The sequence below is a fragment of the Temnothorax longispinosus genome, chromosome 4 (assembly GCF_030848805.1).
Source record: "Temnothorax longispinosus isolate EJ_2023e chromosome 4, Tlon_JGU_v1, whole genome shotgun sequence".
NCBI lineage: Eukaryota > Metazoa > Arthropoda > Insecta > Hymenoptera > Formicidae > Temnothorax > Temnothorax longispinosus.
Genome location: NC_092361.1, coordinates 18,332,668 through 18,347,914, shown reverse-complemented (window position 1 = coordinate 18,347,914; position 15,247 = coordinate 18,332,668). Strand labels below are relative to the sequence as shown.

General features: G+C 39.3%; 2 protein-coding genes across 12 annotated transcripts in view; one reads left to right on the top strand and one right to left on the bottom strand.

The window, feature by feature from the left end:
* Window positions 1-15,247, bottom strand: part of LOC139811296 (BTB/POZ domain-containing protein 7) — a 53,394-nt gene that overhangs the window by 32,593 nt on the left and 5,554 nt on the right. For 4 of the 9 annotated variants that reach the window (XM_071775479.1, XM_071775477.1, XM_071775482.1 and 1 more), the window contains exons 10-11: window positions 4,263-4,478; window positions 3,457-3,743 (exon numbers count right to left, since the gene is read on the bottom strand). The exons of 2 other annotated variants lie outside the window; for them this stretch is intronic. In XM_071775479.1, coding sequence (XP_071631580.1) covers window positions 3,457-3,743; window positions 4,263-4,478 — 503 coding nt within the window. Of the gene's footprint in view, window positions 1-626; window positions 3,744-4,262; window positions 4,479-15,247 lie in introns of those variants that run through there. 3 more of the 9 variants (XM_071775483.1, XM_071775484.1, XM_071775481.1) reach the window with 2 other exon arrangements.
* On the top strand, window positions 8,356-15,092 carry LOC139811298 (uncharacterized). 3 transcript variants are annotated; one of them, XM_071775489.1, is made up of 4 exons: window positions 8,356-8,681; window positions 12,146-12,206; window positions 13,063-13,172; window positions 13,347-15,092. In XM_071775489.1, coding segments are annotated over exons 3-4 (1,239 nt in total). In that variant the 5' UTR covers window positions 8,356-8,681; window positions 12,146-12,206; window positions 13,063-13,170; the 3' UTR covers window positions 14,584-15,092. The 3 variants fall into 3 exon arrangements, with proteins under 3 accessions (XP_071631590.1, XP_071631589.1, XP_071631592.1); XM_071775488.1 differs by lacking the exon at window positions 12,146-12,206 and having other exon boundaries at window positions 8,357-8,681; XM_071775491.1 differs by lacking the exons at window positions 8,356-8,681; window positions 12,146-12,206 and adding an exon at window positions 11,811-12,121.

Below are 15,247 nucleotides of genomic sequence, written 5' to 3'. Positions count from 1 at the left end.
GACGCGCGAGTTATTTTTGCGCAACGGTGAAAATACAGGGCCGACTGGAATTTTCACCTGAACGTGGCACACAAGTCATCGTCGACTTTACATGCTGAATTATGCGGTGCAGCCCGTCGATCTGTTGTACGCGCGTGTAAGCGCGGTCGCGGTCGGTGTGTGACGTCAAGAGGGAATATGGTTGAGGCTGGATTTTGCCGGGGCGATATATTCTCCTCGCCCCGTTACGGGTATGTACAACGCATTTTACATAAATTCGGTATGAGTAATGGCGCGGGAAAGTTCTGACGTTCCCTAAGCATATCCGCTCCGGTGTATTTTTGCGGTCTCCGGGTATTTTGTTTAAAAACAGTGCGTCTGTTTACGTAACGCGTTTATTATTTGACGTTGTAAAAAGAGAGTTGGACGCGGGGATAAATCTCGCGATTTCGCCGACGGTTACTTATGACGGACACTTACGCAAACCTCTATACCGCGAATCGCGCTGGGAAACGGAGAAATAAACGGCGAGTCCTTTTTTTCTTTTCCATTGCTGAAATATTTATTAAACTTTATTTTTAAATATATTTTAGCGAGCCATCTATATATCGCGTGTGTGTGTGTGTGTGTGAGTCATAAAAAAGATAAACTGTCCGAAAATTTTATTTTTCAGCGAAACGTAATCAACACCTCTCGTGACAGAGCTTACAAAAAATCAACAATTTCGGAGGAAAAGGAAAAGAAGGGAAAACCGCGTGAATGTCGCGAACGGAAGAACCTAGATTGGTTTTTTTTTCTTTTTTCCTTTTCTTTTTACGACGCACGAACTATACGAATGTCAAAATACTACTCTCGCGAATATACCTCAGTCTATACAATATTAATCTATCTACGTGATAACTATTCTTTTATTCTGGTCTTAAAAGTTGGTCTAGTTGCTTTATTTAAATCATAACTCTCTTCGAGCCAATCGATCGTGAATTCACGAACCCGCCGCGTTCCGCTCTTGATATTAACTTGACACCCGTCGTGGATTCACGATCTGACATCAGTTTCAGATATACAGATTCAATTAATTTTACGATTCGCAAGATAGTGAAACGCGAGCGATACGCTTTACAAAGCAGACGATCGGTATTTATATAGCTTATACGTGAGAGAATCGCGTTACAGTTAACGATATTTTACAGTAATCGTATATCCTTCTAAATCCAGGTCTGCACAAGTGAAATTGATTTATAAACTACCAATGATCGAACTCAATGACTTTCACGAATAATATCACAATTTATATACCAGCGGCGATAACAACGCCGAGAATTTCATTTCTGCCTAAGGACGAAATGCGTTCTTCTTCGAAGCATATATAACGAAACGCATGTAATTACAATTGATAAAGTTAATTTACGGGCGCGGGGTTTGCATATATATATATGTATACGCAGGAAATAATAATTTCAGATACTTAACGTAAGGACGGTAAAGGAATTCTTTGATATATATATACGAACTCTATAATCGAGTATCTTAATGATAATTACATCCCATGTCGACACCGAGGAGCCATATTAAATAAGGAATAATTACTATCCGTCGATATTAATCTGCTTAGAGCGATTAATTCTCGCCTGATGATCGTTGTTGCTTCAACGAAAGTGAAAGTGACTAGTTTTCCACCGTTTACCACTCGCACGGAAGTATTGAAATACAGCCTGACATTTTACGACTTTTGCGGAACGAAATACGCCACGGTAACCCAGAAACAAACTTCGTTGCAAATTCATCAACCGAGCCGTGTGGTCGATCGTTTCTCTAAAAGAAGAATTAGTGACAATTCAATTAGCTGCGTCATTCTTTAGTTTTTATTTTTTATGTTATTAGCGTTTCGGTAATTCATCTCTCTAAATCGGAAGAGGTTTAACTTTCCGTTTAAATTAAATTCTTCTTGAGAGATTACGCAACGAATAATATTTCGTTATACATTTAGGTATCTCTCGAACTTTTCCAAGAATTACTTATACGCGCGATTCGATCGGGCATATAATTAAAAAATAATATCCCGGAATTGGAGCGCCGTGGTTTTTCTTTTTTTTCGTACCTTCATCGGCTGTCGTTCGAAGATGATACGCGACTTCTGGGTCACCCTGTATATAGTACGTACCCTGTTTGTGGATATATTACAGAGCCGCGGCGGGGCAAGGCCGGCGGAAGCGTATACATTTAAATTCATGGAAAACTTTTTCTTAGAAAATTCTCATGCACCCAGGCACTTAGCGATAATTAATTAACCCATTAAATATCATGAACGTCACGCACGCTTTTTACGACCCGAGGCGCCCCGGACGTCATCTCTAAGCGCGCGATATATGTTTTATCGATTGAATTCCTCTTGTGTACTTACAGTCTTACTATAGCCCGTCATACATCGAAACTGCCCTAGAAGAGAGGAAAAATTAAAAAGTTTAGCATGGCAAAATGTCATCAAGCGCTTCGCAGCTCCGCTGGCTCGCGTGAGTAGCCGCCGTTGCCCGGCCATGCCGCCCGCCGCCGCCCGCGCCGTACTTAGTCGTCGTCGTCGTCGCCGCTACGCTTTCTCGCTTTTCCACAGAGAAGAAACAACAAATGTACGCGGGAATACGCGGCACTTTCACTTTCCTGTAATAATTATATTTATATGGAGCATAAGGATGGTGATGTGACAAGGCGCGATTTTTTTTTCTTTAATTCAATATCCCGTACATTGTTCCTCGTTCGTTTCTCTTTTGTTCTCTTTCCTTCCGGTGACTTTCCTGCTAACAGTCTTGACACTTCGGAAGCCGGAACCGCGCGAACACACACGTTATTTTTTCCCATATACACACGCATACGCGCACGCATACACATAAGTACACCCACATGCACATATCACGATTACATTTTTATATGTATAAATCACAATCGCAATTTCTTCTCATACACGATTGCACTTAATCGTTACATTTATATATATAATATATATATATTTATACTTTTTATTTTTATTTATATATATATATATTTATATTTATATATATATAGATTGTACGGAGCGTGAAACCTCCGTATACTCTGTATACGTTCACGTCGTACTCGATAAGCATCAAGGTTCTTTTTGTGTGCTCACAGGGTGTAACTTCCAGATCCGGTAAGATTACGGATACTCTTAAACCAAGTACTTTCTACCCTTTTTTTTCAAGCTTGCTTTAAATAAAAATGTACATACAATTATCCTTGTAATAAATTTGTACCCGCAATAACAAGGTTTGATCGATACACGCTATGATAGAGAGAAAGAGAGGAGCAGGCTATGTAATAATAAGGGGGCGAAAGGGGAATAAAGAGAGAGAGAGAGAGAGAGAAAGAGAAGTAGAGATAGGAGAGGGGGCGCAAAAGGGGGATCGTCAGTAGTTGCCGCGTTGTTCGCTCCATCCGCATATCATATATAAATTTCAAATAAACCTCGGTAAGGCAGTGCCAGCACGATGATACACGTAAGGTGGGGGCGGCGGGCCGGAGAAGTGCCTTTGATGCTGATGAGGAAGCGACGACCGGTGGCCGGCCGGCTCGATGCTGCCCCCGCCGGACGGGGAGACGTGCGGCAGGAGGTGCGACGCCCCGTCACCGAGATCCAATTCCAATTCCTGCTCCTCGATCAAATGCAGAGCGCCGAAGGAGGCCGTCGCCATCGCTACGTCCGGCATCACGCCCGACAGCTGGCCGTCGCTGCAGGAATTACCCTCTTGCTGCTGCGAACGAGAGAAGCAGAAACGGAGGCGCGCGCGCCGTCCGTTTGCGTAATCCGTTTCTCTCCGAGGTGGCTGATCGAGCGCGAGAGGTACTACCGCGCGATCGCGAAATAGCGATACGATTATACGATGTAAAAAAAGAAGAAAGAGAGACGGGAAGAAACAAAGAGACTCGCGCCGCTGCGCAAAAGGCAGGGGGGAGGGCAAAGGGGGAGACAATTTCATAACCACGGTCTGAGAATCGCCCGGTTGCCACCAAGAGTAGGGATTGAACAAGACCCGGGTAATTATGTTTTCCAACTAGATCGCAATATCCCGTCTTGCGGTACCGAGGCTCGAGGGGGATCTAATTAAGAACATCGTGGGCCCGCGGGGTGGGTCTAAATACGCGAGACTTTAGAGTCACCCGCGCCGAGGTAATAACGAACAAGTGTAATGCCCGATCTACAATAGCTGTAGTAAGCTATTGTAGATCGGGCATAATATACGGCAATACGTTAGCGTCGCCGCGTCCCTTACCTCGGCAAGAAGTCTGCAGCTCTCTCCCTCGGTCACTATAGCTGGAAGTTCGTGCCTATGTGCGTAAGACGAAGTCGGCCGAGGAAATGTCATGTTCCTCCCGTAACACACCGGGGCGGTAGTTCTCACACGAATACCCATGCCCGGCGAGTCAATGTCCTCTATATCTGTCATCCTCTGCTCGTTTTGCTCTTTCATACTGTAAGACGCTGTGTTCTGAAATCGATACGCCGGCAATTTATCGCGCGCTGTCCGCTAGATGAAAGATGCATTAAAAGCTCGGAATAATACACGAAGGGGAAAGACCCCGCGATTAGACGGGGGGGAGAGGAGGGGAGGAGGGAGAAAAAAGGGAGAAGGGAGAGGGGGACAGACCGCGGTTTGTGGGACGTAGTCGGCGGTGTCGTGTGCCGGTGGATATTTAATCGAAGGAGGGGAGGGGGGCATCGACGAGGGGATCGGATAAGAACCCCCGAGGCTGGGATGGCGTGGTAAATAGACGACGGCATAAATAAGTGAGGAATTAGAGTCGATTACGTTTACATTATCGGGGGGGGGGGGAAGAAGAGGGGGGCCAGGCGAGAGCGAGGGTTCCACGAAACGAATTCTGAACAGAAACTGAATCTCCGCTCTCTCTCTCTCGCGTCCTCCGGGGGCCGAGAGGGCGAGAGGGTCGTGTTTCCCCACCTACCTACCGAAATAGAACGCGAGCCGTGACCTAATTGACGTGTGCCGCACGCGCTGCCTAGGAGAGCTGCACATTAATGCAGCGAACGTATGGGAAGCGATGCCTTGCATACGTTATGCCGACCGCTCGCAAATTAGCGAGCGGCGACGACACGCGCGATTATTTCACGCGCGCGCGGTGAACCCGCGCACCTGTTCGTGAGTGCCGGTCTTCCCATTAAGCCTTCCTTCCCACACATACACACGTATACACATCTGAGCGGCTATATTACATGACCGTAAATCTCGCCCGAGGAATGACAAAGTACTCTTTCCGTGCAATTACACGTGATTTTTGCTCTTTTTTCCCTCCCCGCGGCTCTTTCGTCGCTTTTTCGGCTCTCCGACACGCTCCCTAGATTATATTGTTAACCCGGAAAGTGTGAAACTATTACGTCGCTTTTCTAACCCGGAAAGTATTAAATCATCATTACGTCGCGTCATGAATCAAAACAGGGAGCGATGATATCAAGCTGTTATGCCACACAAGGGAACCTCCAAGCACTTCCGCGATATTATCTAGGATAATGTTTACGTGTTAAACAACAGCCTTATCGCAAGATACCGAACTTTAAACAAAGCTCGTAAATAATGATGGGTATATACGCTATTGGCACGGAGTTTACGAGGATTGTGTTACATATCGCCAATTAGGAGCAATTAACTCTAGAATTACTCTCGAGAGAATTAAACGTAATTGTCAACGTTAATAACGAAGCACGAAGCGGTATGTTCCTGAAAGAAACGTTACAATGAGAAAAATATTTTTAATAACTTCTGTGCTTCAACGTTATACATTTCATTCAATCTCGCGACCGTGCTAAACTATTTCGTATTTTCTCCACGAGAAGAACGAGTCTCCGATTGATTTCTAGGATCATAAAGACGTAAGCGAAGCGATAATCGGAACTAATTATCGAACTCGATAGGCGATTTATTCAATGAAATCTATTTTTCTTATGGATCGATCTGGCGTATCTGAGTCATTTGAAAAACAATAAACAACGCGACGCGAACTGTAAATTGCAGCGTAATGAGATTGCTTTTCAATGTTGCCTTATCGGGATTAAACGGAGATTAAATGGAATTTTTTAAAGCGATCTCCAAAGTTCTCTTGTCACGTACATAATGTTGTTTTGACACGTTAGAAACGTTATGTCATCGCGCACGACGATAATACATTGCACTGACAAGCACGTACGTGCGACGGCATTAACGTGCATAATTTTAAACCGTATATAATGTTTCATATTCGCGGCGTATGTGTAAACGTGTAAAAAGATCCTCCGTGGGCTACCTGTTTTATTTTTCATCGACGAGAATAAAAACTCGCCCTATATTTTCTACAAAAATAGAAATTGATTCCTTCGTAAAAACAATTTCTGTCTTTTTTTTCTACTTTTATTTTTATATTTTTAAGCTTTGAAATGACTTCAAGACGACGAAACGAAATACTCGGTTACATGACATTTGAACTAAACGCTGTGTGGCATTGAAGACTGTGGTTATATTAGTAGTTACACAACTTGCGAAAATTCTGAAATTATCTCTTTCGTTATCGATACATTATTTCGTAATGATACTCAATTTACAATTATTTATTATATTGTTACATTATTACGCTAACGCATGCGGTGTAAGCTGACTTTCGATATGAAACACGTTCAATAATTTTTTTTTTGACATTCGTAACAGGAAAAAACGACGATCAAAAATTAAATTTTATTCCTCTTCACGCACATCCATATCTAAAATATATTAAATTCTAGATTACATACATTAAACTCTTAAATCTTTTTTATCCGCTAAATTATAAATTATTTCTTTATTTATTTACAGCGTTTATAATTAATTATTACAGCGAGCAAAAGTATAAGCGAATAAAATATTTTTATTCTCTACGGATTAGGATTAAATCTATTTAATAAATTATTATGTAAAACTTCCATTGTTTTAGAGATGGACGGAAATAATTTTCGGGCATACTCAGATTTGTGTAATGCGTTTATCCTGATTCGCGTCATTCTACCTATAGTACCGAGCGCCGCGGTGATGCAACAATCCGCACGTATTTGATAATACGTCTCTGCGTTTATTCCCGCATAATGCTGCACATAACACTGTAGAGATTGCATGCGTTTCATCCGATTGGCAGTAGTCACACAAGTGTCGTTTCATATGATTCATCCGCTTGTCACCCCCAGTGCGATACCGCGGCGCGTATACCTATCGCCGTATACAAACCATGTGACATTTAAAGCAGGACATCAAGATAAATTATTTTTGGTGAACTGCCGCTCCTCAGGATATCATTTTACACGTCTCGTTCGTGTCGTCAATAAGAACTCAGCGTGAAAAATGCAAAAAATGTGACATATTCGTAAGACCTATCTCGCTGAGAGAAAAAAACAACTTCTGTTAATTAAAAATAACATACTGGATAAAGATTTTATTTGTGTTATAATTGTAAACTATGTTGTGAAAGCGTTGCTTCGCCACTAACATTTTACGAATAAAAGGAATAAAACAATAAGAAACAAAAATAAAACATATTGCGGTATATTCCTTCTCTATATGTCTATTCCCTGTATCTATGTTTTTTCCATTTGCATGTATATCTATGTTTTTTCTATTTGCATCGATTGCACACACCGTTTCATCGTTCGAGCGTGATGATACCGCTCGTGGTTTTCGCTAATTCAAGTACGCGATATCGAAAGTCAGCTACACCGCTACGCGTTCGCGTTACGTAAATATAAATAATGTAACAATACAGATCGTAAGTGTTTCAGTATCATTAAGAAATAATCTATCGATAACGAAAGAAATTTTGCGAGTTATATAACTACGATCTTCAATGTCAACATAGCGTTTAGTCAACATGGCATATAACGAAGTGTTTTGTTCCGTCGTCTTGAAGTCACTTGAAAGCCTTAAAAAAAAATTGACAGAAATTCTTTTTATGAAAAAATCAATTTCTATTTTTGTAAAAAATGCAGAATGAGTTTTTATTTTTGCCGGTAAAAAATGAAAAGCGACAGAAAGAAATATATTTGAAATTGATCTTCTAGCGAAAAAAAATTGTTTTTTCGCAATATAAATTCCTATTAATCCACCGAATTATTTTTGTAGATTAAAGCATCTTGATAAAGCTATCAACATATGACCGTGGACATTGAGAAATCTTGACATCGTGGCTGTTTGAAAAATCGCAGTTTCACGAAGAGGAAGGATACCTCTCGAGGACTCGTTCGCAATGTTTGCATCTCATTGCATTGAGACAAAATGCGCATCTCGCGTCACGTATCATCTCAGATCACTGGCGCTCGTTGTACCGCACGTTGTCTCTATCGCGCGCGTCTAATGCCGCGTTACTCGTTAGCAAACGCAGATAATGCGAACTACGGCGCGGAAAAAGGGGGAGAAATAAGAGGCAAAGTTTAACAGCGACCAGCGTCTCCTCGCGACGTTAGTCGCGAATTGCGCTGACAAAGTGCTGTGCAAAATCTACACGCCACCGCGCGGTGCACGAGGCCAGCACGCTGCAAAAAAACGGAGGAAAACAGAAACAAGAGTTTGACGTCTAGCTCCGCTTCGGGTTACACACGTGTTACGAATTCATCAACGTCACGCCGATGACATCGCATTCTTGGTGAATGTGCTCTGATTGCGTCTCGCTCTATCGGTGTTAAGGTAAATGACGTGCTCATTAATAGTAACATATGCAAAATACGTAATCGATAGACCGAATGTGAATGTTAATACGCGATTATGTAATAATAAAACTTTTTCCTATCGTTTATTCCGACTGGGGGTTCGAAATGAGGGCTCTTAAATAAAATAATACACGATTGGCGCGTAAACTTTTACGCTCACCCCCAAAAGCGTCGAATTTAACGAACATGGATTATAATTAAAATATCAATGTAGTGTCAAACCGCGTATAGAAACTCCCAGTCATGTTAAACGCGACATCTTGATGGATGTTTTTCAGCGATTTCGTGACGCGGCAAAAAATTTAATTGTCACTCGAAATAAACGCCGGTACCTAAGACGTGTTACGTAACATGCGAAAATCCCGATTTTCCTCTCGTTTATTTTGCCCTTAAAATAGATCTATAACATTGGAGACTGCGAGATAACTAGCTATTCGTTTATGCAACGCAAAAGTGATTATATAATATTGATAGCGATATCGGGCAGCTGAAAAAGGGCAGAACTGTGCTCGGACGATAAGAATTGGCGAACGGCTAGCGCGCGTATGAGTAGTGAATACAGATGTGATTTTAATATGAAATACGTTTCAAACTTCATTTACGAACGTGTTTAGCGTGCTCAATGTAAAATCCAATCCCCACCTAATTGCGCTTCGGCCGCTTTTGAGCGAAAAACAAAAAATCAAACGGACTTCCTTGTTTTGAAATTATTGTTTTGCATAACGAGCACGTTGAACACAAGAAATATCTTCTACCTTGAGAAGAGTCTTAATGCTGATGAAATATTCTGTCGTGCGTAAATAGTTTAATATACGTCATACACAGCTATAAGTTTTCGAATAGAATCACTTAATAGCTCGAGAGATTCTTAAAACTGTTTGACACGAGTAAGTGTATCAATTCTTCCCGCGTATGTTTACAATACAACCTTAAGCTTCACGCGGAAAATAACCATATTACTTCCGAGTTCTATGAGCTATAAACTTCGCTGTATGTGCAGCTGCTGAGATCGTGTCTGGCATGCAAGTTCTTCTTGCGATTTGAATTAATTCGCGACACCTGCTTATATTGTTACGACCACGATTGTGTCATCTCGATCACGTAGTCATTTATGCGCATACAATAGTGATGCAACAATCAAATCGATTAATAGCAGAAGGGGTAAGCAATATCGCGAACAGACATCGATAATTTTTCTTTCTTGTTTTGTCTCGGTTCGAAGAGTAATCCGACGTATTAATTGTTTTCAAGAAAAATTGTGTGCCAAAAAAGTCGGTTGTCACTTGAAGAATAATATTGTGGCCTGCAGTTATATCTGGCGTTATACATAGATATGCATCATTTATATTTGCAAGTCAAGAGTGATATTTGGATATCATATTTTATTATTCTGATTTAATTGAAATTTTAAAAATTTTAATTTGAGCTACCTTGAGTTACAAAGATATTTCACGGTGAGCGTTGAAACGATATCGAAGGAGATCGCAATGCAACGAAATTTTCACTAAGAATCCCGAATTAGCCAAAGAACTCGAGGATGGAAGAAAGTGTGAGAAATCTGGAGCGTGCGCGTAAAGTTAAATAACACTATGCTATCTAGGAGTAAATATTAATTCGTCAATGCTTTCGTGGGATGAGAACCTGGAAGATACCTTTAATCTTACGGAACACGCTGCATCTTCCGTGCTAAGGACACATTTGCATACGCGTGGAAGCGTGATTAAGCCTATTAGCGAGAAATAATCATCGCCAATACGACACACGATTATGTGATTATTGACCGATCATGACATAATAACGTGCAGAAAAAAAAGAGACACGCGTTGTCTTCAGTTTTCCGCATCTTTTTTTGTCGTCATTTTTTTTATCAATATCATTCAACTTCTTCGAAGATTGCAATTGCCGTCCAATAACTTATCAATTATTGCTAAATCGGCCAGTTTAATACCGAGGGAAATTTTCCTATAATAACTTTTTATTCTTAGCTTGTTATTTACTTCGAACATTTACTACGAATTTATTTACTATTATTCACTATGAATAATAAACCAAAGAGAAGTACCCCATCGGCATATGGCGATTATACGCGAAAATACGTTAAATTGATGGATCTCTGCAAATATAAGGATGTAGGTCATGGATATTCCGAGTGATTTTTGACGTTCAAATTTTCAATACCTTCAATATTGATCAGATATAGATATATTCCAGAAAAGGTATAAAAAGCTGATGATCCTAACGTTAATCATACGACGATAACTATATACAACTATTTATACACTACGATACATATTGATCGCACGTTTATTTTTATACATGCGTTTATTTTTATTAATTATTCATTTTTTTCTCCTAGATTAAATCATATTTTTACATAATACATATACCAATAATTCAGGAAAGTGTTTTAGAATAATAAAAATGTAACGTAACACTTTAGATACTAAATGAATAAATAAATTGAGGTAAATAGAGATCTTTATTCGCGTAACAATTTCCGAAAATAAATTTGTGCTATTACCAGAAATAAAACGTCGCTTGCTAACGTTGGCTTGCGCCCGTAAGTGTGTCGTCACAGTCATCACGAAGTCACTCGAGCAATTATACAGGGCACCGAGTTAATTAAATGTCTCAATACGACGAGCTATAAAAGTCTGGACGACTATTATCTTTCGACGTTTACGTTAGTCGCTAATTTTATCGGGGAAAAAAAACCGAAGCGTTATCTACGCGATAGAAAACGCGGCTTTAAACGTATTGCAATGGCGTGAGCAGGCAGCGTGACATTAACAAAGTTGCATGTTGCTAATCGTAAAAAAGTTTACGCACTTTGGGGGATAATTTAGTCACGGACGAACTCGCTGACATCGTTTCTGCAACATTTATCTTAACGCTCAAAGTTTCTCGTGTGTTTCGCGAGTTCACTATAAATAGGTTGTACGCTCTTTGGCCGCGATTCACGATTAATCCAGCCAGAAAGGCCCATCCGAGTTTCTGTCGATGCACCTGCATCCATGTAAGTGAAAAATAATGTGACGTTCGCGTTCTGCTGTTCTGAGTTCACGGCAATCGCGTATCGAATGCCACGTCATTTATTCGTGACAAAATCCGAGCCGTTACGAACGTATGATCTTGTTTCCCCGAATGCCCGTTGCATTCCGAAGTGCATTTTACGGAGCAGCGATAAGGAAAACTTACTGGCTTATCTACGAATCGAATTTGCATGAACGAGTCATAGCCGGCGAGGAACCTACCGACAGTTCTCTCCCTACTATGATATAAAATAGCGACGCTTCACAACGTAATGACAGTTAATGCTAGAACATATACGCGAGCGAACGTTAGGCAGTAGAAAATGCATGTGCAGCTTTATATCGAAGATAGAACGCGAAGATAATCGTATCCAGTAATGATAAGGTGATCTTTTATCCTTTCAAACAGAAATTGGTGCTACGAAGATAGATATCTGCGTGCTCAATAACACTTAAAGTTTTACAAAGCTGTAAGTAAACTGTACAATTTCTTTAGAATCGATAGAATTTATTGGGAAAAAAATAAAAAAATAAATCTTATCATATAGCCGAAAGTTATAATTATTCTATAATTTTTCAATTTGTAAATTAATTTCTAAATTAATTCTTTATAAGATCATTTTTATCGTAACAAATACTCAAAATTATGGCTACTCATTTGAAAGTCTCTTTCAATAAATCTGTAATTTTCTTATTAAAAATGGGACAAAAGTCATGCGGAGAGAAAAAGTGTCAAACACAAAATTTGGAAAAAGAATTGATTTATGATCGTTATTAAATCGAAATCAAATTCAATATATTGACTACTTGTTTTGATACAAATCCACTCCGGCACTAAATCCGAATTGGCATTTTGAGTAAATTGAAATAATGTATGACCCATAACAGTTCATAATCCGTAACACGTGTCCCTTCCCCAAAATTATCTAGTAGTCGCTAATACCGTGCTGCATGTGGAAATATCAATTCTATGATTAGTCAGAGGTATTAATTCTATGTATATTTGATAAATCTGAATTAATCAAGCTATTAAATTAAATTTATTAAATATCTAAATCTAATTTCTCCAAATATATATTAATATCTTTTTTTCAGTAAATTCTATCAATCCTAAAGCTTGTAGCTATAATTTGCTTACATTTTGTATAATTTTTGTCACGTAAAACCGTTCAATTAAATTCAAGCGGTCTAATTAAAAAGTTTTAGTAACATAATATAAAAATTACCGAATTTTAGTGGATTAAATCAAGATTGATTGAAATAAATAATAGTATCACTTATCTTAATTATTTCTGAGTTTTAGTTTAAAAGAAATTTATTTTACAGCCTAAGAGTCCCAAGATATATGATATTGACGACTAGACAACATCCAATCTACGTAAAAGAAGACTTAATCCCAGTTTCCAAGAAATTCTACATAGCAAATACAGTACAATGTATGTCAATTACTTAATTTCATAATAATTCCATATAATCTATATTTTTACATGATTATAGTCGCACAATTATAGTCAGACAATATAATTACATGCTAATAATTATACGTTTTAGTATTGAAATAATAACTCGTTGAAATAATAACTCTGTAATATGAGGCTTTCTTCTGTTAGGAAAACGCAATCATCGCTCGACACGCTCCCTGTTAAAAATCTGGACGCATTGTTAATGCAAACGTGTGGCCCCAATTTTCGTATACACGATGTGGAATGGAAGCATTTAACAGATCCGGGAGAGAACTTCGGTAGCGTAATACTGGCCGTCACTATCAACGTCGAACAGAATGATAAGAAGAGAATTCTAAACGTGGTTGTGAAACTACCACCAAAATCGGCGTACTTGCTAGATTTGTTCGACAGTCCGCTAACGTTCAAGAAGGAACTGGAATTTTATAGCATGGTGGCACCTGAATTTTTAAAGTTGCAAAACGAAAGCGGGATCCCTCGGGAAGCCCTAAGCGTCATCGTGCCGCAATTTTTAGGCGGCAGATTAGGCTTGCGAGATCCGCAGTGTTTCGATGAGCAGGCCGCCATCGTCTTAGAAAATCTCAAGAGTCACGATTATACGACGCAAGACCGTATTGCAGGTCTGGACAAGGAGCACATGGACTTTGCGATCGCCCATTTAGCTAAGCTGCACGCCATAACGATCGGTCTGAAGCTCAAGAGACCCGAATTCTTCGAGAAAACGGTGCTACCCTGTCTAGGGTACCCCCTGAGCGAGGCTGCGATGAACGGCGCCTTAGATATGGTACAGAAAGCGCACAACGATTATAAAAGTATGAAAGAAGCGAATGTTTATCTGGATAGAATCGAGAAGACGCTCGAATACGGACTTAAGGATGACATAACGCTGGAAGAACCTTGGGCGACACTGGTGCACGGTGATTTCTGGGTAAATAACATGATGTTCAAATACGACGAGTCGGGCAGGCCGATCAATATGAAAATTGTGGACTTTCAATTGACGACCTACAACTACGGTGTAAACGACCTCATATTTTTCCTCATATCGAGTTCCCGGAAGGAGATACTCGACAATCATCTTGATGACATGATTGACTTTTATTACGATTCTTTCATCGAGAGCTTAAAATCGCTGAATGTAGACACAAACGCGTTTCCCAAGGGCCAATTTATGGAGCAATTGAATCAGTGTGCACCCGTCAAATTTAGCCAGTGCATCATGATGGTGCAAGTGATACAAGCGGCGCGTGGCTCCGTTTCACAAACGGCAACCGAAACGGCGGATGAATTAGTTTTCACAGGTGGGATCGATGATGATAATTATAAACAGAAGATGTTGCACATTTTATCTATATTCGATCAGAAGGGATGGCTCGTGAATTGATTAGACGCAAAATTGTGCCCGTAACAAATGAATTTTTTAGAAAAAAGTCTTATCTTGGTATAAGAATAATTACTGTAAAAAAATATTGATAGATAGATTCATAGGATCGCGCTAAAATTATATGTAAACATGTGATAAAAGTTTCCAGACAATATTATACAATATAATAAGACAAGATAATACACTAGATAATATTATATAATAAAAATAAGGACCAAAGCTAACGAAAGACAGTTAATTTTACTAAGTCAATAATTTTTTGTTAGATTTTTTATAGAAATATTAACACACACACAATGTGCAATTTATCCGTCACAATGCTAAAAAATGCGACTGATATTTTTAATGATATTTTAGATATAACATTTTTTAAGTCGCAAAAAAACGTATCATAAACAAGTAGGCTTTAATGTAAAAATATAGAAATTAATGACGCTTATGTAAATATTGTAAATTTTAAAGTAGTGCTTCATATGTACATGATTATTAATAAATAAAAATTTAGAATATGTGTACAATGAAACAGTCATTATCTGTCTTTATTCACAGTTTACTCAACCACAAAATAATTATCTGTAAAATGTATTTAACTTCGTACGAATGTATTTAAATTCTTCTTGAAGATATTTCAGAATGTTATGCTGGTATACGTTTCTAAGGTTTT